The sequence below is a fragment of the Carettochelys insculpta genome, chromosome 12 (genome assembly GCF_033958435.1).
Source record: "Carettochelys insculpta isolate YL-2023 chromosome 12, ASM3395843v1, whole genome shotgun sequence".
In the NCBI taxonomy this organism is placed as follows: Eukaryota; Metazoa; Chordata; order Testudines; family Carettochelyidae; genus Carettochelys; species Carettochelys insculpta.
The window spans coordinates 3,098,313-3,123,138 of NC_134148.1; the positions used below are offsets into that span (position 1 = coordinate 3,098,313).

General features: G+C 51.0%; 1 protein-coding gene across 4 annotated transcripts in view; it reads left to right on the forward strand.

The window, feature by feature from the left end:
- The window catches only part of CPEB1 (cytoplasmic polyadenylation element binding protein 1), a 67,625-nt gene that overhangs the window by 12,532 nt on the left and 30,267 nt on the right, over positions 1 to 24,826 (forward strand). For 2 of the 4 annotated variants that reach the window (XM_075006563.1, XM_075006564.1), the window contains exons 2-3: positions 3,806 to 3,980; positions 16,005 to 16,193. In XM_075006563.1, the coding sequence (XP_074862664.1) occupies positions 3,806 to 3,980; positions 16,005 to 16,193 (364 nt within the window). Of the gene's footprint in view, positions 1 to 3,802; positions 3,981 to 15,723; positions 15,806 to 16,004; positions 16,194 to 24,826 lie in introns of those variants that run through there. The other 2 variants (XM_075006565.1, XM_075006567.1) reach the window with 2 other exon arrangements.

Consider the following 24,826-nt stretch of genomic DNA (forward strand, 5'->3'; position numbering starts at 1 on the left):
CCCCCACCCTGAGCTCCCTTCACTCAGCCTCCATCCCTGGCCCCCCCATGTCCCCTCCATAGCAAACTGCAGCCCTTGACCACTTTCCAAACACTTGGAGTGGCCTACAGCAAAATCAGTGCCCACCCTGATCTAGGGAGTGGTAGGTGCCCTTTTTGCTGCAGTTGTACAATGGCCTGCCAGTTAAATTACTCGGTATTGCTGCTCAGACCAGCACTGGAGCTGCTGTTGCGTGGACAAGCACTTGCGACGCTGCCATAGCACCTCCATAAAGAATACCTATGCTGATGCCACGCTTCTCCTGGCAGTGTAGAGCCTCTTCATGCCAGCCTAGCTACTGCACTCCAGCAGTGACTTCAGCCCCCACCAAGGAAGAGGTGGGTTTAACGGCATCGCTCTGAGAAATGTAGCTGTATCAGCTTAATTTCATGGTGTTAGACCAGCCCTGACATTGTCTTCCACAAGGCCTGCAGAATGGCCTTCTGCACTTAGCAGCTGCTCAGCATCCCTCATTAGTTAAGCCTAACGCAGGTTGCCTCCTTTCCTCTCGATGTCCTCAGAGCTCGCTGGAGCCTGCAGTCCCAGAGAGGAAAACTAGAGGAGCAAGTTTTCGTTCCACTTCCACTGATGGGAGTCAAAGGGCTGTTGCAGTCTTCAGGGTGTTTAGTGACCTGTGCCCAGCACACCTGAAAGACCTCACAGTATGGTCAAGCCCCTTTTCACAGGCACAGTAGGGTGGACTGCTGCAAGGGCATTAATAGGTGTTAACAGCCAAAACTGACTTAAAATCCGGACCACTTTCACAGCTCCCGCTTTGTGATACAGCAGGAGTTGCTGACCTGTTGGTTCACTGTCCTTAACTCAGGATACAAAATACCTCCATGTCAAAACTAACAAAGCTTGAAAGTTTTCAAAGCTATAACTGCCCTGGAAGCTGGGAAGTTGAGAGACAGGAGAAAGTTGTGCTGACTTGGTCCACTGGTTTAAAGAAGTGCAAACAGTTTTTTGGTTTAAAATAGATCTAATCAGTTTAGACTAATCCAAGCACCTGTGCGGGGGTTTGCAGTGGTTTAGCTAAAAGTTTTTTAATATAGCATGTGCAGTAAAAAGCAGCTTTCCTGTGTAGATGGCGGCTGTCTCTGAGCTTAACGTTGGAGTTAGCACTCAGTGAGGAGCATGGGCTATCTAGGATAAAGCTGTAAAAGCTTGCAGTTTCGCACCTGCCAGGTGGATCCTACCTGCTGAGCCAGTGATGGCTACAATTACCAGCAAACTTAATGGAGCTGCTTAAAGTAAGTTCAGCCTCTGTCTCTCCCTTGCTGTTGCTTGATCATATGCGGATGACAGTGTTTCTGGCAAACGAGCCTTCCCGTACAAACACTGCAGTCAGATTGCAACCAGTAGGTTTAAATGAGGGAGACGGTATGTGAAAAGCTGTGCCCTAGATTCCCAAAGAACTGCTTTATGCATAAGTCAGAGCAAATATTTATTGCCCAAGCACATGTTCCATCTCAAACAGAGCTGCATGCATCCCCGTTTCCAGTCTGTTCCATGGGAACAGATTTTGCAGCTGGTAGCTGCAACAGCCTGGCCTGTGCCAGTGTTGCAGCAGTTAACGTCTGTTCTTGTGCCATGAACTGACTTTGCAGCCAGCTTGGTAAAGGCTGCATAGTCCAGGGTTGCTTAGTGGAAAAACGTCTCTGTGGCCCTGCCAGGGAGCAAGGCTGCAGCAATTGTATCTTCTTGCCCCACCCCCGGTTCAGAGCTTCCTTGCAAGACTGTCAGTGCTGGCTTGTGTGTCTGTGCATGGAACTTACCCAGACTCCCACAGGACTGTCTGCTCTTGACTGGCCCTTCGCGGTTAGGGGACATCTGCCCCACCACCCGGAGTAGCACAGCACAGGTGAAGCATGGGACCTTGCTCCTGGGTTGGCAGGGGCTTGAGCGTGTAATGCTGAACTCTTGGTGGTGCCAGGGAGGGGACTGCTGCCTAGCAACCTCTTCTAGAATGAAGTGGGAAGGATGCACCCGGAGGCCGAATCCAGCCTGCTCCAGTTGCTGCTTGTTGCTCTGTGCTGGGGAAGGATTCACACACTTCCCTTCCCCCCAACTCCCCAGCAGAATCTCTCTCCTCTTCTCTTGGCTGGAAACCAGTTGGCATTGCAGCCCAGTTTCTCAGTCCCCATTGGCTGGCTTTGGACCAACAGGAGCTGAAACATGTTGCTGAGAGTGGGAGCAGGTGAAGTAGGGGATCTCCAGGCCAGGGCCTGCCACTTGGTGCCTACCCCACTTGCTTCAGGTCACCACCCAAACCCTCTCGCCTCTCGCCCCAGGTCTCAGCTCACTCTCCAACCCTGTACGTCCTACTGCACCCCAGGCCAGAATCCTCTCCTGCTCCAGGTGCCAGCTGCCTCCTCCACCCAGACTCCCTCTCCGACCTCCCAGCTCTCTTCTGCGCCCAACCTCCATCCCCTCCATAGAAAAGTGCAGCTCTTGACTACTTCCCAAAATTCTGGAGTGTCCCCATCAGAAATTTTTTCCCAGCCCCATTATTGCTTATAAGGTTAAGTTCTAGAGGGTCATGGTGAGCCAGAGTTGCTGAGAGGACAGCAAAAGGCCAGGACTTGAGCTCTTCCTCCTTAGACTTCACTGACTGCCATTCCAGTTGCTAGCTGCTGAGCGGATTGATGGCCAGGGGATGTGCTGACACTGTATCCTGTTCTGCAGTGGCTAACAAGCATGATTAGCAACCTCAGGGCAGAGTTTGGAACCAGCATGTGAGCGCCGGATTGTCTGGAACTCTCAGCCATAGATTTCACCAACCGCATGTCAGGCATCACCTCTGAGTCACAGCTCCCTAGGTACCAAACCTGCCTTGCTACCCAGGTGGCGCTGTCTTGTGCTGGTCCCTTCCACCAGGTTAATTTCTGCTTCACTCTCGCTGCACCCTACTCTTGTAGCGCCTCCTGTAACAAACTACTGGTTTGTGTCATGGGAAAGGGAGCGAGTTGCTCGTAAAGGTAAGTGAGCAAACACACAAATAACGTGTTCCGAAAGGTAATAAAACCTTCAGTAACAGGCAAACTCTGTCCTTTCGGATGATCCCCGGCTCATCGCTGGCATTCTCTCACGTCGGCCTGGAAAGTCGTGCCCCCTGAGTCGAAGCAATATTGATATAGTTCGTTAAAGGTTTTAGTGCCTTTCCTCCCTCTGGCTTTGAGCTGTGAACTTGGTGAGCAAAGAAATGAGTCAAACACTACTACCTGTAACCTGAGATTCACTGGTGGGCAGCCCGCACCCCAGACTATGCAGTGCAGACACCAAGGGAAGGGGGCTGTGTTCAGGCATTGTTTGAGAAGCCTCTTGGCACCTGTCTACTTGGAGACCTCATCAAACAAGTACTAGCTGTGGCTCTTCCTCACCTGGTGCTGAAAGGGTTCTTGCCGTAGCTGTTCCCGTCATGGGAGTGGAGTCCCATATTCCAGTTAGGCTGCTGATTTGTGCAGCCTCAGGCAAGGCAATTGGCCAGGTTCTCTACCTCCTACAGACCAGGATGTTGACTTGGCAGGTACACTGGTCTGTCTGTCCTAACAAGTCTGTTCACTGTTTCTCTTGACCCTCTTGCTGTGACTCAAAGGGACTGGTCTGAGATGTGGCTCTAAGCCTAGAGGTCTAAAGGTGAGTCACCCAAGTATTGAATGTGAAAGCAGACCTCAGTTGGCTGGCGTGCTTTGAACAGGGTATGGCCTACAACATCTGATTTGCATGGCAAGGCACTAACGCATCTTTCCTCTCTGCTTAGAAGGAAGATACTGGGAGGACCACCAAAGACTGCTGGGACAGCCCTGATGCACCTGCTCTCTCAACTTGCAGCAATGCAGATATCTTCCGCCGAATAAATGCCATGTTGGATAACTCTCTGGATTTCAGCGGAGTCTGCACGACGCCCATGACTAAAGGAAGACGTGATCTTTTGCCAGGTGACTTGGTTGGCTGGTGTTCAGAGCCCAGGGGGCTGTTAGATGGTTGGAATCGGGGAATTCCATAGCCGGATGTACTGTGTAAATGTGTGTTGCATGGCATTTCTGAGCATTGCACTTCAGAGGGCTAACGGACCTGGGGATGTGCTACAGTCTCCACCTTGAAGTTTAAGGCCTGGCTGGGATGATTCAGGGCTGGCCCTGCTCTGAGCAGGGGGTTGGACTGAATGACTTCCTTAAGGCTGGAACAAACTCGCTGCTCTCCTGTGATTTGGGGTGCGGGGGGGGGGGTGCGGTATAATTACAGATGACTTCTGAAGGGAGCCACTGCAGATCTGAGTTAGTACAGCCCGTGAGGGGGAAGAGACCGGAGTCCTTCAGCAGCTTTCTTCTTGTTTCTGACTTAGACCCAATCCCCTGTGATATTTCTTCCTCCCGGTGGAGGCCTGGTCGGGGTGTTAATTCTGGTTTGCGCCCAAGCTTGCACTATAACAGCTAAGCTGCCTGTCACCTCTGGCAGCGATGCGAATCTTCCGGATGCAGGACTTGTTTGGGATTTGCTGTCCTACTTTGTTTAAACACAGGGCCCGTGTTCATTCACAGTAGTGCAGCTGCAGCACTTCAGTGGAAGAGCTGATGACGAGCTCCTCCTCCTATCAGGAGAGTTAATCCACCTCCCTGAGAGGTGGGAGCTGGCTGGACAGGAGAAGCTTTCCTGTCCACATAGCGGTGTGCACCGGCAGAAGAGAGGCTGTGGTAGGTCAGTGGAACTATGTGGCTTGGGGTGGGTTGAAGCACATCAGTATAGGTCTGTAGTGTGGCTCTGGCCTTAGGCCCAGTCTTCCCTAAGATTTTGCCAATATAACAATTCTAGGAAAATTCCCCTGGTGAAGAATCAGCTAAAACTGGCGCACAACCACTGCTGTGCCATTGTAGCTCTGAGCAGTTAGGGTGGAAAAGCTGTATCTGCAGAAGCAGTCTCTGCTCATATGGCTGCATCACCACTCAGGGTCTGGCGCAAAACTGCAAAGGGTCACGTAGCTCAGTGCTGTGGTACTGGTAAGGGCAGAGAATAAGTAGCACCTTGCCTCAGTTTCTTTGCAGAGAATCTGTGGGTGTTTGTCTAAGCCGCTCCTGGGTCCTTCCAGCCAGTGGGTCTGTGCTCTACGCGAGGAAGAGTAGAGTATGGTTGTGGATCTTTTATTTCAGAAGGTGGAGAGAGCTCCTGGGGGGGGGGGGGGCAGTTCTAGATTTGATCTTTAACAAAAGAGGAGGAACTCATTGAGAATATCAGAGTGGAAGGTAGCTTGGGGGAAAAAGTGACCATGACATCATAGAGTTCACTATTGCTTGGAATCATGAAAAGGAGCAGAACAAAATAGACAGTGGATTTCAGAAAAGCAAATTTTGGTAAACTGAGAGCTGGTAGGTAAGGTCCCATGGGAAACAAGATTGAGAACTGAGTAGAGTTGGCAGTTTTTCAAAGGAATGTTAAGGGCTCAAGAGCAAACTACACCACTGCATAGGAAAGCTGGGAAGTATGGTAAAAGACTGCCTTGGCTTAGCTGGGAGATCTTGCATGATCTCAAAATTGAAAGGGAGTCATATAAAACGAAAAGCGGGAGAAATTACAAAATGTGTATAAGCAAACAAAGCAGGGGCAAGATTAAAAAGGCCAAGGCACAGAACGAACTCAAATTAGCTACAGACATAAAGGGTAATAAGTAATTCTATAAATGTTAAAAGAAAAAGGAAGACCAAGGGCAGGGTAGGCCCACTACTCAGTGAGGAGGGAGAAACAATATCAGGAAACTTGGAAATAGCAGAGGTGCTTAATGACTTCTTTGTTTCTGTCTTTGCCGAGAAGGCTGATGCAGAAATGCCTAACATAATGAATTGCAGTGGAAAAGGGACTAGGCTTAGAGGATAAAGTGCATAAAGAACAAGTTACTTACAAAAACTAGATGTCTTCAAGTCACCAGGGCCTGGTGAAATGTATCCTGGAATACTTAAGGAGCTGGTAGAGGAGGTTTCTGAGCCTTTAGCTATCCTCTTTGAAAAGTCCTGGAAGTCAGGAGAGATTCCAGAATATTGGACAAGGGCAAACATAGTGCCCTCTATAAAAAGAAAAAAAAAAAACAGGAAAAAATGACAGGCTAGTCTAATTTCTGTGCTGGGAAAGATAATGGAGTAAATTAAGGAATTCATCTGCAAACATCTGGATGAAAATAAGTTGATAGGTAACAGCCAGCATGGATTTGTAAAGAGCAAACCAGACCAATCTAATACTTTTCTTTGACAGGATAACAAGCCTTGTGGATAAGGGAGAGGTGGTGGATGTGGTATAAATACACTTGAGTAAGGCATTTGACATGGTCTTGCACGATCTCATCAATAAACTAAGCAAATACAACTGAGATGGGGCCACTGTAAGATGGGTTTATAGCATAACTGGCTGGATAATGGATCTCAGAGTAGTTATCAATGGCTCATGGTCACACTGGAAGGTCATAACAAGTGTGAGGGTCTTCAGGAATCTGTTTTGGGACCAGGTCTGTTCAGTATCTTCAGCAATGATGTAGATATCGGCATAGAGAGTATGCTTATTAAGTTTGCAGATGATATCAAGCTGGGAAGGGTTGCCACTGCTTTGAACGATAGACTCCAGAATGATCTGGACAAACAGGAGAAATCATCTGAGGTAAACAGGATGAAGTTTAATAAGGACAAATGCAAAGTACTCCACTTAGGAAGGAACAATAAGCTTCATACATGTAGAATGGGTGGCAACTGTCTAGGAAGGAGTACTGCACAGAGCGACTTAGGGGTCGTAGTGGACCACAAGTTATATATGAGTCAACCGTGTGATGCTGTTGTCAAAAAAGCAAACATAATTCTGGGATATAGTAACTAGAGTGTTGTGAGCAAGACACAAGAAGTCATTCTCCTGCTCTGCTCAGTGCTCATTAGGTCTCAGTTGGAGTATTGTCCTGTTCTGGGTACCACATTTCAAGAAAGATGTGCAGAAATTGGAGAAGGTCCAGGGAAGAGCAACAAGAAACATTAAAGGCCTATGGAACATGAGCTGAGAGGGAAGACTGAAAGAACTGGGCTGCTTTAGTTTAGAAAAAAGAAGGCTTAGAGGGGACAAGATAGTGGCTTTGAAGTACCTCAGAGGGTTACAAAGCGGAGGGAGAAAGAATTGTTCTCTTTGGCATCTGAGGACAGGAGAAGGAGCAGTAGTCTTAAACTGTAGCTAGGGAGGTTAGACATAAGGAAAAACTGCCCAACTGTCAGGGTGGTTTAACACTGAAATAAGTTACCTAGGGAGGTAGTAAAATATCCATCGCTGGAGATATTTAAGAGCAGGTTACATAGACACCTATCGGGGATGATCTACATTGTGATAGCCCTTGCTAAGCAGGCAGGGAGCTGGACTCAATGAGCTCTTGTGGTCCCTTCCAGTTCTAGTGTTTGATCCTAGGTTCTATCTAGTGTATCCCACCAGTAGGATGGTGTTAACTGGGCAACTTTCCTTTTATGGGCATGTCTGTCACTTGGCCAAATTTCTTCTGGGTTATCTTTGTAGAGAGTCTTCATGAGGGTGCATAAAAGGGCAAGCAAATTTTGGCATAACTGTGCCTTAATACATTTGTCCTAAGACATCTGCAACTTGGTATGTGATGGAAGAGGCATCCATTCCAAGCACTATGTAATTCCAATATTATGCAGGCTGGTTTCCTGTCTTGCACAGTATGCTGTTGTGTTCATGGGCTTCTTCCCAAAATAGTGCTTGGATTGTAAAAAGCATAACTGAGTGAGAAAATAAATACTTGAGTCTCTACAGTCAGCTGAGACAAGAGAGTAAGTTGGCAATATCGGAACTCATTCTCTGCAGCGGGAGGCTAAAATTCTCCTTCCTTGAAATAAGGGTGGATTTCCCCTAAGTCCAGAGGATAAAAACATTGCGGGATTGGCACGTGGGTAGGTGGGTTTAATTTTAAATATCGTGACTAATCAGTGGCACACCAAGAAGCCAGATTTATGTGTATCAGGCTGTAGAAAATCCCATAAGAGTTTTTTTATAACAAAATGCTGTATCATAAGTCACACGAATAAAGGGAAACGTTACGGTTGGGTATGCATCAGTGCCACTTCCTCACACAGGAGCTTAACAGTCCAAGTTAATGTACCCTAATAAATAAAACTGGAGTACTAGATTGAGCTCCTAGAAAAAAGCTAGGAAAAGGACTTACGGCAGCAGGGGACTCTTTCGTGGTTTAATTTGTCTCCTTTGCAAATCCATCTCCATTGTTTCAGTTTGAACGGGGAAAGTCAAACCAAATTCAGGATAAGGTGCCCCTTTCAGAAGGTGTAAGAGGGTTATGCTTGGTGCAGAGTACACTGTAGGCTTGTGCCCTTTCCACTGTTACCTGAGTATTGTTTAGTGCTGTTAAAGAAGTGCACAAATGCACACAGACCCTTCATTCCAGAAGGGCAAAGATGTGCAGAAACAGGCAAGGGATGTACCATAACCCAGTACACCTGAGCTGGGTTTGTCTACCAGTAAGGTTTATGCCTTCAATTGACTTGTGCAGTTATGGCTGGGGGAGTTATGGAGACTCAGGTTCTTTCATGTGGATGAAAAATCAGTGAGTGAGGATGAATGCCCCATATTAAGCCTCACAGGTTGCCATCCTTTTGTATGGTTCCTGTCTCCTTTGGTTAATCTTAACCTATATTAAACAAAACAGTTTAGTGACTGAATTGCTGCAGGGGTTGCCCGGAAGTCAGCAGTGGTCACTAGAGAATCAAGTTATGCAGATGTCCAGTACATATTGATTGCTGGCATCACCTGTTCTAGCTGCAGAACCTGTCTGGCACTGAGCTTGCAAGCAGTAAGTCCAAAATTATTGCCTTTTGAGTCTGCTGTTTGTCCCTAGTCTGAAGGTGGCATTTTTTGGAGACTCCTTTTGACTATTACAATGGTGCAGGGGAACACATGTGCTGGGTGTGCCAGGAGACTGTCCCCGCTCCCCAAATCTTATGCCTAATTTAAGATCCAAGAACAGGAGCAGAAGTATTTACGCTCACCCCACAGAGGGGAATTGACTTGCAAAGGCAGGACCAGACACCTAACCCAGATCTCCTCAGTACCCCTCAGACTGTCCTCTGCAGAGGAGAATGCCTTCAACTCTTGCCTGGGGGAGAGGAGACATTATCTTCAGTTAAGCCACAATGCTGTGGGTCTGGAATTTGAAAGAGGGCAGGATCCAAGCCTTCATTTTAAGGTTATTGCAGTCAGAAGTGTTGGAAAGTCGGTAAAACCACCACAGGATAAATCACAACTCATATCGCTCCCAGTCTTGCTCAGTCTGCAACCACAGGGGTGAAGTGTCCCCTAAAATGCCACATGGGATGCATTTCTTCATTTGCCCCTCCCACGTCAGACTTGGAAGGGAGGCTTTCTGTGTACTCTGCTAGGTGTTTCCAGTGATTCTGGAGCAAGTCAGTACATTGGCTCTAATTAATCAGTGGTAGGATGCAGATCCCCCTCAATCTGGGTAAACACTGTTGTAGTCCATGTTGTAGGGCTGTCTGTGGGGTGCGGGAGTAACTGCAAACAGAAGTTTGTGTGTCATGTTCCATTTGTGCAGGCCTTGCTAGTGTGCACTAAAGGTTCCCCCGTTATTTAATGTGTTACCAACCTGGCGTGTGCCCCACCTGGTTCTCCACTGACCACTTAGTCATGTGTGTGCCCTTTAAAAAGCACACAGCCCAAGCCAACGGGGGCCAGCTGCAGGGGCGGATTTTCGTGTAGATATACAGTGAGGTGGTGGGGGCAGTGACCCTTAACTGAAGCTCCAGAGCAGGGCTCCTCACTCATTGTGAAAAGTGAGGAGGGGCACTTTAGCAAGAAACTTTGAGAGCAGATCCCTATGGCCTCACCATGCTTACTCCATCACCCACTGTCACTGGACTTGGGCAGAGGTGTGGGTTTGGTGGGGGTGAAGGATGCAAGCTCTGGGAGGGTGTTGGAGTGTGGTATGGGTGGTGCAAGGGGCTGGGGCTCAGGGGTACAAGATGTGGCTCAGGGCTGGGGCAGGGCAGCTAGCTGGTAGGGGGCAGCTGGTCCCAGCAATGCAGGGCTTGGGCAGCTGGTGGCTAGCCTGGGTGTCTGGCAGGCTGGTGGCTGTCGTGGTCAGTTCTGGTGGCTGGTGTGGGGCTCAGGTGGCTGGCCAGCTGGGGCTGTACCAGGCACCTTCAAAGGGCCAAGAAAAACTGTGCTTATTTTTAATTTAAAATAACCTTTTTATATCAAGTTTATTTTAAATTATGAATTGAATTTTTTGTAAAGGGGGGTTGGATGATGGTAAAGAGGTGGGGGGGCGTGAGGATTTCTCAAAAATCAGAAGGGGTGTGATGCTGAAAAGTTTAGGAACTGCTGCTTTAGAATCTGAATTCTCATTACAGTAAACTTTCATACCTGGCAACCCTGGGACCAGTAAGTTGCTGTATAGGCAAATATGCCAGTTAGCAGAAAGCAACTGGGCCCTTGTCTCTGCTAGGAGAATGCTGGCCTCTCCAGGCCTGGGGCAAAGGTAGGGGTGTGTGCATGGGCTGGATATCTGAGAGTTCAGGTTGACTGACTACCAGATGAGAGCGTTTACTGTAAACAGCCTGAAAAAGTGCCCCTGATGGGAAATGTGGAGAGGTACAGCAAGGTATGTTCCCAGCTTGAGCCGCAAAAGGACTTAAGTGCCTGGGTCCAAAATTCAGATCCCCCCCACTGTCATCCAACCCTGCAGGCAGTTAGTCCCAAGGCACCTAAACTGCTGCTTGCTGGCCAGAGCCTTGGTTAAGGGTAGGTGGATTGTGGGTGTGCATGGGAGAGCCTGTCCTGTCTGCACAGAAGAGATTCAGTGGCACACCCCTAGGCACCTTGCTGCCTTTGAAGGGTGGGGTTAAGCTGCCCTGTTTCCTGTTGGCTACCTGAGGTCACAGCCTGCTCAGCTTGCTGACTTCCAAGACCATTCTTAGGGGCCAACTGTCCCCTGGCAGTGTCTCAGGAGCTGAACTTGGAGCTGTGGGTTCAAATAGGTGGCAGGGCACTGGGTGCTACAACCTGCAGGGCTCCCCAAAGAACCTGAAACATCTTGCCCTCTGAAATGAAGGGCCTCTTAATGGGGCTTAGCTAAAGATGCTTATCTGCACCAGTACTCTGAGTGTTCACTTGTGTGCTTTGTGGGATGGCTTGGCTTGAACCGTGGGACTTGGCAGGGAGGCAGGAGGGCGCTTGGCCAGACTGTAGACTCGGCTTTGGTAGGTTGGGAGTCACAGTGGGCTGTATAATAGATCTAACTCAGTGGCTGCAGGTGCAGAGATGGATTTGTACCATGTGGAGGAGAAAATAGGTCTTGTCTATGTTAGGCCTTGACACTCCCCCCCCCATCTCCCTACAGACTGACTGACTGGAGAGTTCTCAAGTGGATTCTGGAAACTTTATTGGGCATCTACTTTTAAGAAGGCCCCAGCTTTGCAGAAAACACTTGCTGTGCTAACTCTCCATTCATCCATAGTTTCTTGCAGGAAAACTGTAATGACCTGAATTGCCAGGCTTAAAAATAAATTGAAGCAGGAATGTTTCAGGCCTTTCTCATTATAGCAAAGAGAACACAGATGCCTTTCCTCAGCAGGTCACCTTTAGATGCCATTGGCAGAATTAATTCCTGGCAGTGTTTCTGCTGAAAATGTCTTGTGGTCTACAGGATGGTCTTAAGTTCACTCCATACAGGCCCAGCACATGCAGTGTCTGACTGGAATGTGCTCTCTAATGCAATGGTTGTCAGCCTAGGGTATGCAGAGGCCTTCCTGTGTGTGTGTCACCATCTAGATACTTGTTTGGTTTTACAACAGGCTGAGCACTAGAGAAGTCGGTACTAAGTCAAAATGTCAAGATGACCTGTTTATACAGCTCTATACTGAAGTGTAAGGATGGTACGTTTGGCATGTGAGTGTGGTCAAAAGGAGGAAGTAAGCCACTTCCCAGGTATGGTGTGCTGGAACTCCTCTAAGTTGTTTGCGAGGTGAAACTTGAGGGTCCCACAAGACCCATCAGGCTCCTGAAAGGGGTCTCGTCATGTGGTAAGACTGAGCCCCTGTCTGTATGCATAGCACCGTTCCTCCTTCCATTACACCTGAAAGTCGAGGCTAAGCAGTGTGGTGGTTTTGACACGCAAGTCGCCATAGAAAGATGAATCCCACAGATTTATGCTGTGGCACTTTCCTGAATGGCAAATGCTGCATAATCACGAGGGCTGGTTATGGTGGCCGCACAGTCGTGTGCTCTTCCCCCCCCGCCCCACGGGACATATTTCGTTCAGTGCACAGAATGAATAGTGCTTAGTGGATGAGTAGCTGTGCAGTTTTCCCCCCACTGTTCAGAGTAAACATAGGCCTTGTCCTTTGTGCTTCTCACACCAAGCTCTGAAGACAGAATTACTTCATGTGCTCTTCCCCGGTGCTCTGCTTTGCAGTAACCAAGGTGTGTAAGCATCAGTGAACATGTTTTCACAGCATCCCGGAGAGGGAGTGGCAGTATCCTCATTGCTAAGATGAGGTCAGCAGTATAGACCCCTACACCCTGGTCTGTTACAGAATTGCTGGCATTGTGTATCATAGCCTCACCACACAGCTCCCATTCCAGTGTGCTTGCAGCCAAGAGTGATCAGTGAGAGTGGGAATCAGATGGGCACCCACCCAAGGAGGAATGCTTAGTGACCCCTGGGAGATGCCCAGGTTCACATAGGAGCTCTGTGGAAGAGGCAGGGGCAGAACCAAGTTCCTTGAGAGCATTTAACTGCCTCTACCCAAGACACCCCCTCCTGCTTGTCTTTCTGCAATCACCCGCCTTGCTACACGCCTCCCAGCTTCCTCTGCTGATGAGGCAGGGATCCTGCAGGCTCCTTCAGCTAACAGCCTGACCTGTCCCAGCAGCTGTGCAAGAGTGTCTGTTAGCTTTATATGTGCACGAGGGGGCTGAGTTAAGGCTGCACATAAATTCTGGCATTTCTGAACTCCTGAGTGCTGAACTTGGCAAACTGTTCACAATAGTTTTGTCATGTTACCACCTGGGCTTGTTTCAGTCCATTGTTTAAAAACCCCCTCGTCGTGTGCCATCATAATGACACCCTCGGCTACCCAGCAGGGTTACAAATATAGGCTCTGTGCGGAGGCGGCAAGCTGGTATATTTGATGGTGCCCAGAACAGGTCCAAGTCCTGGCCTCTCCCTACACTAGCAGTGGCTTCTGGGTGGGGATGTGCCAGGGATGAGGCATGGGGGGTGCAGCAGACAGTCTGCGGCTGGGGTGGCCACAGAGGAGGACTTTCCCAGCCCCCTCCCCTCTGGCAGCAGGGAGCATTGGGTGAGAGCACCCCCCTCCTTCCCCCACGGGATGGCAGTCGCCCCAGCTCCTGCTGGCCTGGCTGAGGAGGTCCAGCCACGATAGCCACCACCTCCAGAGTGGCCTTGTGTGGACAGGACCTGCTGTTAGCTGCTTCCCTTCTCAGATGCAGCGACCACCTGAGGCTGCCCCCACACCCCTTGCTTCCTTAGTCAGTAGCAGCTGCTGGAGCTGCAGGGGGCAGCTGCCCAGGCCAGGCAGAGACGCTCAGGGCTGGGCAAGGCATGACTCCTGAATTTGCTGGAGCCTCAGGCCCCAGGCACCCCCACACCTACTGCCCTGGGTCCATATGCAGGCCTGTGCCAGCTGAGAGGTCAGAGCATCGCTGCCCAGTGCATGGAGCACCTTGCAGGGGAATGTGGACTCGTAGTCAGCTTCCCTTCCAGGTCCTGTGAGGATTGGGCTCTTCTGCCCATGACCACCTCCCTTCAACTCTGCCTCCTTCGCCCCCCTCTTAATCCCAGCCCCATTCTCATCACTTCACCACACGTTAGGTTCCAGTCTGCTTACCCGGCTAGTCCGTCTCGCTGCACCAGGCTACCCTATTCTGTTTCCTTGCCCAGCCAGTCCTTCCAGGCTCTGCTCCCTGCCCCGTTCCCCCCACCTGGAATCTGGGTGCAGCTGAGATAACCGAGGGCAAAGGGGTGCTTCCAGTTCTGGTGGCCTCCTCTGCGCTGGCCCAAGCAGCCATTACAGGGAGAGCCAGGCTTCCCCACATGGCCAGAGGGAAGCGTGCTGTGAGGCAGGATAGTGCATGTTGCAGCTGGAGTCGTGTGCAACCAGTAGTTTGAGGCTTGCCCCTTTTGGCGGGGGGGGGGAGGTTTACAGAGGGAAGGCAAAAAGCACATCCTTGATCCAAAGGCTGTCATTGCCATGTTACAGGGCTCCCCTCCAAAGAGCAGCTCAGAGGTTTAGGAAACCAGCTCTTTTCCCTAGCCTTGTGCTTGCAAACAGCTGAATGCCGGGGCTGTTTTTGGGGAGATGCCTTTGGAGACTGACAGGTGACAGGGAAAACTTCAGCTCCAGTGGCTACAATTTGGTGAAGTTGGATGCAACTATAAATGGCCCCCTTACGGTTGGTTGCCTGCTGCTTGTCTTTGGAGGCAGGGAAGCACCTTGCTGCCATTGTAGTCTGCAGTGTTTGCAGAGCTTGGTTCGGAGGGCAGCATGGCCAGGTCATACCCCTGACCTGTAGGCCCCAGGATACCCCGTGGTTATCACACTGCAGGGTTCTCAAAGCCTGGGGAGGCTTAGATAGGCCCATCTCCTGTAGCACAAAGCTGCTCTGCAGCTTAAGGCGTTTGACTGGCGCCGTTGGGCATGCGGACCGGTAAATGGCTTGGGATTCTGTCGCAGAGCTGGAAGAGAGGTCAGGAGGCCGAGTGCCAGGCTGGTGGTGGAGCTGGGGCAGTGATGATTGCACATGTGGCAAGCAGGAGTCCCTGCAGCAGCCCTGACTGATTAGCTGGAGGGGGGGTGTGTGCAAAGGATGGCATGTGATGGTGGAGGCGGGTGCAGCATGGTGGAGACCGTAGTCCCCCCTGCTTGGAAGCCGGTTTACAAATGCCCTGAGTGACTCAGCTTTTCAGGCAGGTGGCTGAGCATCTTGCAGGATCAGGGGCTGATTAAGCTGCATCCATCTGCTGTTCTAGAGCTCCTGCATTTTTTAGCATGTTGGCACAGACAGCTTAAAGTAAGCCAGGAATATGGCAGCTTTCACAGCCCTGGCTTATGACCCCCTGCAGGAATGGGGGGAGCGTGGTGGAGCTGGGGAGGACTAGAAGGGTCCGCAAGCTGTGAAAATCCCTGTTGAAATGTGACCTGGGAGTTCTGTGCTGCCTGGCCCAGTTTGTCCTGGTGTGATGTGCCAGCTCCAGCTGGGCTGCAGTGTAAGGCCCTTTTCTGGTGGTTAGCTGAGGGGGTTTGAAGGTTATCCGGATTATTGAATAGTAAACAATGCAGAGTCAGGGAGGCTCGGTGGCCAAGTGGAAGCAAAGCGATTATGCCAGCAGAATTGGGAAGCTTTGCACTGGGTGGCTGAGTCGGGGCTGGAGCCAGCAGCTGGAGTCTGTCCAGGACTAAAGTGTTTTTGGGTTTGTGGGTGGAGGGGGAGGGGCAGTGACAAAGCTGGATAGCACTGAAACCAGTGGGGCTCAGCTGTCGCGGCTGCTGAGGATTGCTGTCTCAAGCCACTCCTCGGCTGTGCTGTCGCTCCCGGCTTTTGTGCTGCCTGTCTCCCTTGATTTACCGTCGCCGTGCTTTTTCCTTGCTGCATGCTGCCGTCTCTTCCTCTTTACCTTTTATTTTGTAATAAATGATGCGGTTCTATTGCATGCCCGAGTGACGTCACGGTCAGCACAGTAAGCATCAGCAGCCTGATCACATGCTGGCCCAGTCGGTAATGCAGACGGGATGGGAGGGAGGGGGCTGGTTCTTGCACATATGGCAGTCTTTCCCCTTTTGGGGTGCAGTTGTTAGGCAGGATCTGGCTTGAAGCTTTGGAAAACTCTTCCTGCAAATCCTTGAACTCGACAGCTTGTGTGTGTTCCACCTGAGCAGACTTCCAGGACTCTGAAGGCACCACGGCAAGCAGGATGCTTTTCCCCAACTCCGCGCAAGAGTCTCCCCGGGGCCTCCCGGACACCAATGACCTGTGCCTTGGCCTGCAGTCTCTCAACCTGACGGGGTGGGACAGACCCTGGAGCACCCAGGACTCGGATACTGCAGCACAGACCAGCACACAGTCGGGTGAGTTGCTCTCTGCTGACACACAGCAACAGTTGTTGATTATTTGATTTTTAAGAAGTGAAGCTATTGGCCAGAGAAGTGCAAGTGGTGGCCCGTTACTGGAGCAGGCTGTGACTGGCTGGGGGGCTGCCCTCAGCCTTACAAATGCCCTCTGTAATGGGGTGGTGAATGCGGGGGGAGCACCTCAGGAGAAGGGGAGGTTTTGCCTCTGAATGTGCTGTAAGGACTTCAGTCTTGGCTGGTGAAACAAGAAATGTGCATTTGGAAATTACCGGCTTCTCCTGCAGTTTCTGGGGTAGGATTCATGCACCGAGCAAGAGGCTTTATTAAAAATCTGCTCGTACCTTCCTTGCCTGTGGGTTAGGGTACACTTAGCAATGGAGGGAAATACCCAGGCTGAGCCCTGTGGCAGTGGAGTTTAACTTGCTGCACCCCAGATGAATCTCCTAGCAAACTGGTGCCAGGGCAAAATGGGGTGTGCTGGTAGGTGGCCCTCTCCAGCGGGCTCCTCTCTGGCTGGTGGAAAGCGCTGCTATAGCACAGTCAAAGGGTGCTGCACTCACTGGGTCTGCCGCTGATACTCTGCCTATGTGGTATGGTGAAGGTGTGGACTGAGCTCCCAGCTCAGCCAGAAGGTTCTTGCTCTCTAGAAGGGTGAGGAGGGCTGTCTCGTTCTTCATGGTGTCTCAGTGAAACGAAAGGTCCCTCAACTTCTGATGGCTCAGACCCAGTAGCTTGCTTTGGAGGCTTCCTGGTCTGCAAGAGTTAAGTCTCTGCCCGCTAGGAGTGAGGGCATGGCAGCAAAGGACTGGCTCCTGGCTTTGCCTTGCACCCCCTTCCAAATGCTGTTCCACTGGCTTTCCCTGGGCTCATGCGCAGAGCACTGGGAGGACTCTGGGTCTGGGCACGGTTAATGCTTCTAGAAACTGACATGAGGAGCCGGCTCTGCCTCTCGCTTTCCTGGGCTAGGATTAGTGGCATCCTTGTGTGGTCAGGTAGGCTGCAAGGCTGCGGGGAGGATGACTGGTTTTCCTAGTCCTTACAATACAGCTCTGGAAAGAACAAGCTCACAGATGGTGTTACATTTGCTGAAGTATCAGTCCGTGGAAATACCTCCTGCTTCAGCAGAGTTTGCACAAGTTCAGCCTGGTTGCTACAGAAACTCCTTTTTATAGCAGCAGCATGCTGCTTTGATAAGGCTAGTGTGTGTCTGTGCATTGATTGTGGGTGCCTTAGGAGCCCCTGGGCACGGAGCAGGTGCTGAGAGGGAACATGGATGGCAGTATCTTCACACGCCTCCTGGGAGTGGTCACGTGGTGGCGGGTTGCTGGAGGAATGGAAGTGACTCCTGCCCTGGCTGGGCAAGTGGGGATGTGACATGCAGGCTGCTCTGCTGGCTAGCTTCAGTGATGTCTACTTCCCCTGACTCCTGCTCCAGCCAAGTGATGAGCAGTGGGTCACTTCAGATGCTGCAAAACTCCTGCATGGTATCCAGAACAGGCCTCTTGCAGTGATGCGCCTGTACCTTTGGGGGAGGCGGGGAGTGGCATGATTCCAGGGGCTGTTGCAAAGCAGTGTGGCCATGTGGGGGAAGGATTAATGACTCTGGAAACAGGCTTATGCACAGACCCCTGAAAAACTTCTCCTGAAGCCTCAGGAGCCCTTGGGGTTCATTCCTGCCCTCCGGATTCCAAAAACATCCACCTGGCTTCATAGTGACAGGGCATGTACCTGCCTCTCAGTGGCACCGAACAAGGGTCAGTTGTTCCCAGGTGACAGCTGTGCCTGATTGTTCTCCCACCCTCACTAATGTGTCAGTGGAGCTGGGAGTAGCTGTGGAGATGGCTGACTTCGGATCACTGGGGCTGTCAGCTGGCAGTGGGGAAACGAGAAGTCTGACTGAGCTGCGTGCGGCAGCACGAGTGGCCTTGGATAACGAATAGTGCACAGGACGTTGGGGGGGCATCGGATAGGTGGTGTGATGCTGAACTGGCCTTCTGGAAGCTTAACGAAAGACCTGGAAACAACACAGGTGTCGCAGGTGCTTCTCCATGGCCTGGGGTTGAAGCAGTTTCCATCACAGCCTAATGGTAACTCTGTATACCTGGTTCCCAGTGCCCCTGCCAAACCACTGCAGGGTGCTGGGACGGGGGCCAGATCACAGCCGTGGTGTGGGTGAGGTGCACTGCACAATGGCAGTGAAAAGCAGTTTTGTGTGACTGCCTCTTGCTTCTGCTGCTCTGGGCCCCACATGGTCACCTGCAGCAGTCTCCTTGTTCTTTCTCAGCCAGCATCCTCCAGGCCATTTTGTGACAGTCTGTTGTCAGTGACAGCTGATCCTTGGATGGTAACTCTTTGCTCTTCAGTGGCATCAAATGGCAATAGGGCGTTGTGCTGTGCCAGGCTAAAACTGAGCTGCATATTGAGGAAGCACAGTGCAAAAAAACTGAAGGTTTTAAAGCGACACAGATTGCGGCTCCGTTAGGGACTTGGTAAGGAATTCAGACTATGCAGCGCAAAAGTGCCTCTGGATTGGTAGTAAATTCAACTGGAAGCTAGTCTGGGGTGCTTCAGTGATCTCCTTGCAGATGTCTCCTGATCACCTGTTCAGGTGTCTGTAGAACACATCCGGCACAGAGGAGACTGAACTATCCCCAGCTTTAATGCTGTGCATATGGTCACAGAGCTCGGTGGAGTACGAAGTACTCAAAGCAAAAATGCTCAGGCCTCCTGGATATAAGGGGTGAGCACCCTGTGGAGGTGAAACACACTCTGTTGGAAGGTGAGCAAGCAGAACTAAAGCCTCAGCCTTTTACATGCCTCCCTGGCACCCAATCACAATGTGGGGTGGGGCATGTGCCCCTGTAATCTAGGGGCAGGGAGGTTTTATTGAGAGCATGGACTGGCCCACTGCAAACTTGGCATCTACACATGGAACATCCCTGGTCTACAAGACCCATATTCGTGTATCCACAGCAGTTCGCTGTCAGTGCCATGTTCTCTTCCACCAGCCATGCTTTCAGTCCACTTGCTGTGGATCTGGCGCCCAGGGGTAAATGGGAGCCTAAATAGAGGCAGCCGTGGCATTTGACTGGGTGACCATGGCTTGGCTTTGCTGTGAGAGCTCTGGCATGTGCTTGGCTCAAGAAGCTGGTACCAGCAGGCTGCTGTTCAGTTGCTTGTCTGCACCACCCACATCTGAGTCCTGCCCTCCCTCCCTGGGACCTGTGAGTTGCCCTGAAGAGCGTAGCCAGAGGTGGAGGTAGTGGGTGGGGTTCAGACTGGATCCGGAGCAGCATGCTGTGAAATGCTTCCCTTCTGCGGGTGGGGATGGAGCCCAGGGGGAGTTCCTTGGCTTTAGCTTCATGTGCCTTGAGGGGGCGCAGACACGGTCGGGTGGTCTTGTCCGTCCGTCCATGCCTTGTCGTAAGGCAGGTCGTATGCGGCCTAGACTGGCCTTATCTGGTGCCGGTCAGGAATCTGCATCATGGTAGTGCTGGGGGGGTGTGGTTTTCCAGCTGGCTGCCCTTGGTACTGCTGCTGGCACTTCATCTCAGAGCCAGGGCAGTCAGCATCAGGAAACCCTGACTGCTGATGCTGTGGGCTCAGCTTTGGGTTGTCTGTCTTCAGAGAGTGGCTGGGAGGGGCAGGCGCTGCCAAATGCTGAACTGTTGTGCTGCCAGCAAACAGCCGTTGGAAGGTTCTAGCAGTGACTCAGCTGGCTAAATCCCCAGGGAGCTGGCCAGGAGAGGGGGAAGTGCAAAAAGTTAACAATCTGTCTACAAATTATTGCTGATTTGGCTCCCTGCAGTGTTGGTGCTTGAGCAGTGATGAGCTGGAACTCAGGTGCTCAAATCAGACTTCCTCAAACCTGCCCACGGCCCTGCCAGGTACTGCTGCACTTGAGTCCGCGAAGGAATCTCAGACAGTTGTGAGACTGCGCTGGTGTCACCTTGTGCCTCCTGTGGAGCTGGTGCACAAATGGTCTTTGTGTTGCAGTGGTGTACAGGGCCCTGTTATGCCAGACAGCAGAGTAGGCAGAAATGCTGTTCTTGTTTTGCAATACCAAGGAGTTTTCTCTCCAGGCAGAATGCTGCTTTTGATCCCCTTTCCTCAGTCTTACAGGGTATGGGCCCTGCATTGCATTTTCCTGCTGACTCTCCTCCCCAGGGTAGGACACACTTTGCCCCTCTTGCAAGGAGCACACCCCACTCCTGAAGTGGCTGCTTGCTCTGGGAGAGTCTCTACCAGAGGTAGCAGCTGCCGCAGACCAGATTTGCTGCATCTATAGGCTGTAGAATTTAATGAAGGCTAAACCCACTGCTGCCTCTAAAAATGCCTGTCAGACCAGGAGTATTGACCTGAGTCCCAGAAATCTGTTCTCCTGTGGCCCAGGGCTGGGGTGGTACAGGAAATATACTGGCCTTGGATGCTTCCAGACAGAACCTCCCCTGTAATGCAGCATTCCCTTCCCAACTTAAAAAAGGGAAGTCTCCAGGGCACCTCTTCTTGGTAGAGGTACAAGGACACTGGAGTGTCTCCTGCCTCCATTGTCCTGAAAGGGTTGGTTTAGTTTGTCTGCCTACGTAATTGGTGACTGCAGTGCACAAGCAGATCTGTGAGGTAAAGCCCTGCTGGGGACTGCCTTTTTAATCCCACTCCCTACTACAAAAACCTTAGATGCTGCTTCCCCCATAATACTTAAAAGTAGAACCACCAGAGCTGAGTAATACGCAGTGGAATTCAGACACAATTTTACCACTAAAAATAAAACTACCCTTAAACCACATAAATATTTAACTCCTGTTTATAATAGACCTCAAGTTTTCATACTAGTCTTAGGTTTAAGTGTTTACATCTTTAGTTATAAAGAAAAAGGTGCTTCATGCGGCTGAAACTGACAAACTCATAGGCAATGTTTTGCTGCAAATTCTCACAGCCTGTTTGCAGGCAGGATGCTGGGGGTGCAAAGTACTTTTGACCCTCTCCTGCCATTGTGGCTGTGGGTCCTGTGGAGCGTCTGGCTGCAGGGCTCTCATGGGAGGTTTAACGTGCTCGGTTTCCGCTCGTGCGGGGTGGTATGAAGCCTGTGTGGGCTTAGCTCAGTGCCTGGCGTGAGTGTGAATGCCAGTACTACCAACTGGATCAGACCAGTGGCCCATTGATCCCAGCGTCTGGCCTCTCGTGCTAACCGGTACCAGTGACTTGTCCCTGGGGATGTATTAAGCACTCTTGGCAGTGGTTGCTTGTGCCCTGTATCAGAGGGTCTGTCATATTTTAGTCCTAGTGTTACCCATGTATCTAGTTACTTAATTCTTGGTCTCCCATGGCAGTGTGCTCTGTCCTGTCTGTGGTTCCTGTTGTCTGTTTCAGACCTGTTACTTTGTTTCCTCGGCAGAGAGTACCCAGCTGCCTTCAAGCGTACCTATACATACACCTGTCCTCTCTTCACAGAGGAAACTGGGCCTGTTCCAATCACCTCCCCCATGTGGAAGCCTCTGAGGCCCTGACTTGCATTCCCACCCGCTGGCACCATCTGGGACTGCCTCTTCCAGGACACGGCATCCCTGTTGCTCTGCAGTTGGTTGGGTCCCGTTGTCAGACATGGCGAGGAACAGATGGGGCTGAGCTACCATGGGAAATGGCCTAGAGGCTCTTACCCACATGCTCAGGGACTAACTGCTGTATTTGGGGGCAGAGAACCTGGGACTTTTTTTGCCTTCCTCTGCAGCACAGCATCACTTGCAGGCATAAACAAATGTAAATGGTGGCTTCCCTAGCTTCATGCCTTTAAACCATGACTCGAGGACCTCTAACTCAGCTAGGGGCTGTTGTAGGAGTTGGTGGATGAGGTTCTGTGGTGCTCAAGAGATCAGGCTAGATCATGAGATATATTCCGACTTGAGGGCCCATCACACGCACGCACCTTAGGACTCAGTGGCTACATCCAAAAAGAAACCTGCCCAATCAGATTCAGCCTGTGAAGGGGGTGAGGTACCAAGGACTGGACTCTGTCCTCACGAGTTCCCTTCCTGTCCTGTGGTGCTAGCTTACGATGCTGCATGGACAGCACTCATTTGCAATGTGTGGGCACAGTAGGAAGGCCCATGCATGTTAAGGGCTTAGGTAAACATTAAGTGCATCCCTGGAGGTTACTGCTCCCTACTGTGACGGTCCCTGGGGGGACCTATTCCAGAGCATGCAGCAGCCTGCCCTCCCCAGAGCCAGAGGGAGCAGATGGGCCTGCCCCGAAACCCATTGGTGCGCCCCATGCTCCCAGTTTAGGTATGCATCTTAGTTCCAGCAGCAGCCAATGCCGTCTTACACCAGTAGCTAGTAAGAGGTTCAGCTTCCTTTGCTACTGGATGAGCAGTGCGGCCCGGGAGGGAGTTCCAGGCCTGCCCATGTCTCGACCGTGCACAGCTGTCTCAGGGGCCTTCCTGGGGGCTGTCGCTCCCCCAAGTGGTGTCTGAGCTCTGGGACTGTGCAGGATCTTCCATGAGTGGGTGGAGCTGCCTCTATCCAGCCTTGGTGCTTGGCAGCGTTCTTCTTCCTGTAAAAAGCCCAGACCTCATACCCTGGAATGGGCAGGTGTCCACAGCTGTTAGGTCTGAAGAACTTCAACGTATGGGATGGTTTGATGCCTTTTCCTGCTGGGTAATACAGAAAAGCCACCTAATGCCTTGATTGCTGGGTGGGTGTGTTGTACTGGAGGCAGGCAAGACAAAAATAAAAGCCTGTCATACCAGGTTATGATTTCCAGGTCTAACGCAGCTTCCATTACACAAGCTGCAAAGCAGCAGCTTGGCTTTCAATTTGAACAACTGGGACCCTTCCTGCTACAGCCCCAGTGCTGGCAGGCGCTGAAGCACGTGCTTACGTGCTGGTTTTCATAGAGATGCGCCTTTAAGCCTCGGTCGGGGTCGGCAACCTGCCGCACGCGGCTGTCTGAGGAGTCAGTTGCGGCTGCTGACCCTGCCGCTGCTGAACTAGAAGAACTCCATTGGTTTAACGGCCCCCGGGGTGGCAGGAGGGGTCTGGATGCTAAACCAATTCAGATGAGTTCCATTGTTTCAGCGGTGGCAGGGCCGGGGTGCCTAAGTCTGTGCCTTCTGGAGCAGCATGGGGGAGAAGCGGCAGCACGCTGAGCCTGTCTGAGGCAGGTTAAGCCTCAGGATGGGGGAGAGCATGGAGGGTTGATGCCATCTAGGCGCAGCATTTCCTCGTCCTCGTTTGCTTTCCAATCCGGGGTGAAAGTGAGGAACTTTCTAACTGGTACAAGTCATTGTGTGCGTGTTTGTAAAACGGGGGTCCAAAAATACAGTGTGACCGCACTTGACAAGGGCTGTTTCGTAGTCACATGCATTGCGGCTCTTGGTACGGAATTTGAAAAGTGGCTCTTCTCACTGTTTGGGTTGCAGACCTCAACCTGACCTAGGTGTACAGCCCCTGGTAGGGCAGGGGACTGCATGTTGTGGGACTCTAAACCAAATTGCCGTAAACATCTGCGGGAGGGTGTTAATCCCAGTAGCAGGTGTGGCTTGTCTGGCTAAGCAGTGGGGCACCTCGCTGTCCGGTATCCAAGCTGACCTTCCCTGGCCCGATGTAAGCTCACTCCAGAGGCAGTTGCTGTGTGCATGGTAGCAGTGTTCCAGTTCATAACACTAAAATGCTAGAGTTGGAAGGGATGTCAAGAAGTCAAGTCCAGACCCCGCATTTAGAGCAGGACCAAGCACCATCTAGGTCATCCCTGCCAGATGCTTATCTAACCTGCTCTTAAATCTCCAATGATGGAGGTTCCACAGCCTCCCTAGTGATTTTATTCCAGAGCTTAACCACTCCAACAGGAAGTCTTTTTGTGTTGCCCAACCTAAATCTCCCAGGCTGCAATTTAAAACTATTGCGTCAGCCTTATCAGAGGTTAAAAAGGAGATGGTTTCTCCCCCCACCCCTCACCCGACAACAACTTTCAAGTACCTGGAAGGGTGTCCTGTCCCCTGTTGACTTTTTTCCAAACTAAACCTACCCATTTCTTTTGGTCTTCCTCATTGGTTGTTTTCTTAGACCTTTAATCACTTGTTGCTTTTCTTTGGACCTCTGCCTCCCAATTTCCCCATCCTTTCCTGAAATGTCACCCCCAGAACTGGACACCAGCCTCCAGTGGAGGCCTAATCCACGTGGAGTGGAAGAATGATGTCCGTGTCTCGCTTACAATACTCCTGTTAATGCATCCCAGAACGTTTGGGTTTTTTTGCAAGTATCACATGAACTCCTGGTTAGCTTGTGAGCCACTCTGACCCCAGAGCCGTTTCTGCAGTGCTGCTTCCTAGAAGGCCACCTCTCATATTATATGCATGAAACTGATTGATCCTCCCGAAGTAGAGACCTTTGCCCTTACTGAATCTCATCCTAGTCACTGCAGACCATTTCTCCAGTTTGTCCAGATCATTTTGAATTATAACCCAATCCTCCAAAGTACTGGTGATCCCACCCCACCTCAGGTTGTTGGTATCACTGCAAAATTATACACCTACTCCCTACACCATTATCTATATTACTGATGAAGGCATTGAACAGAACCAGTCCCAGTGCTGATCTGTATAGTCCTGTTTCTTGTGTCCTTCGAGCACACT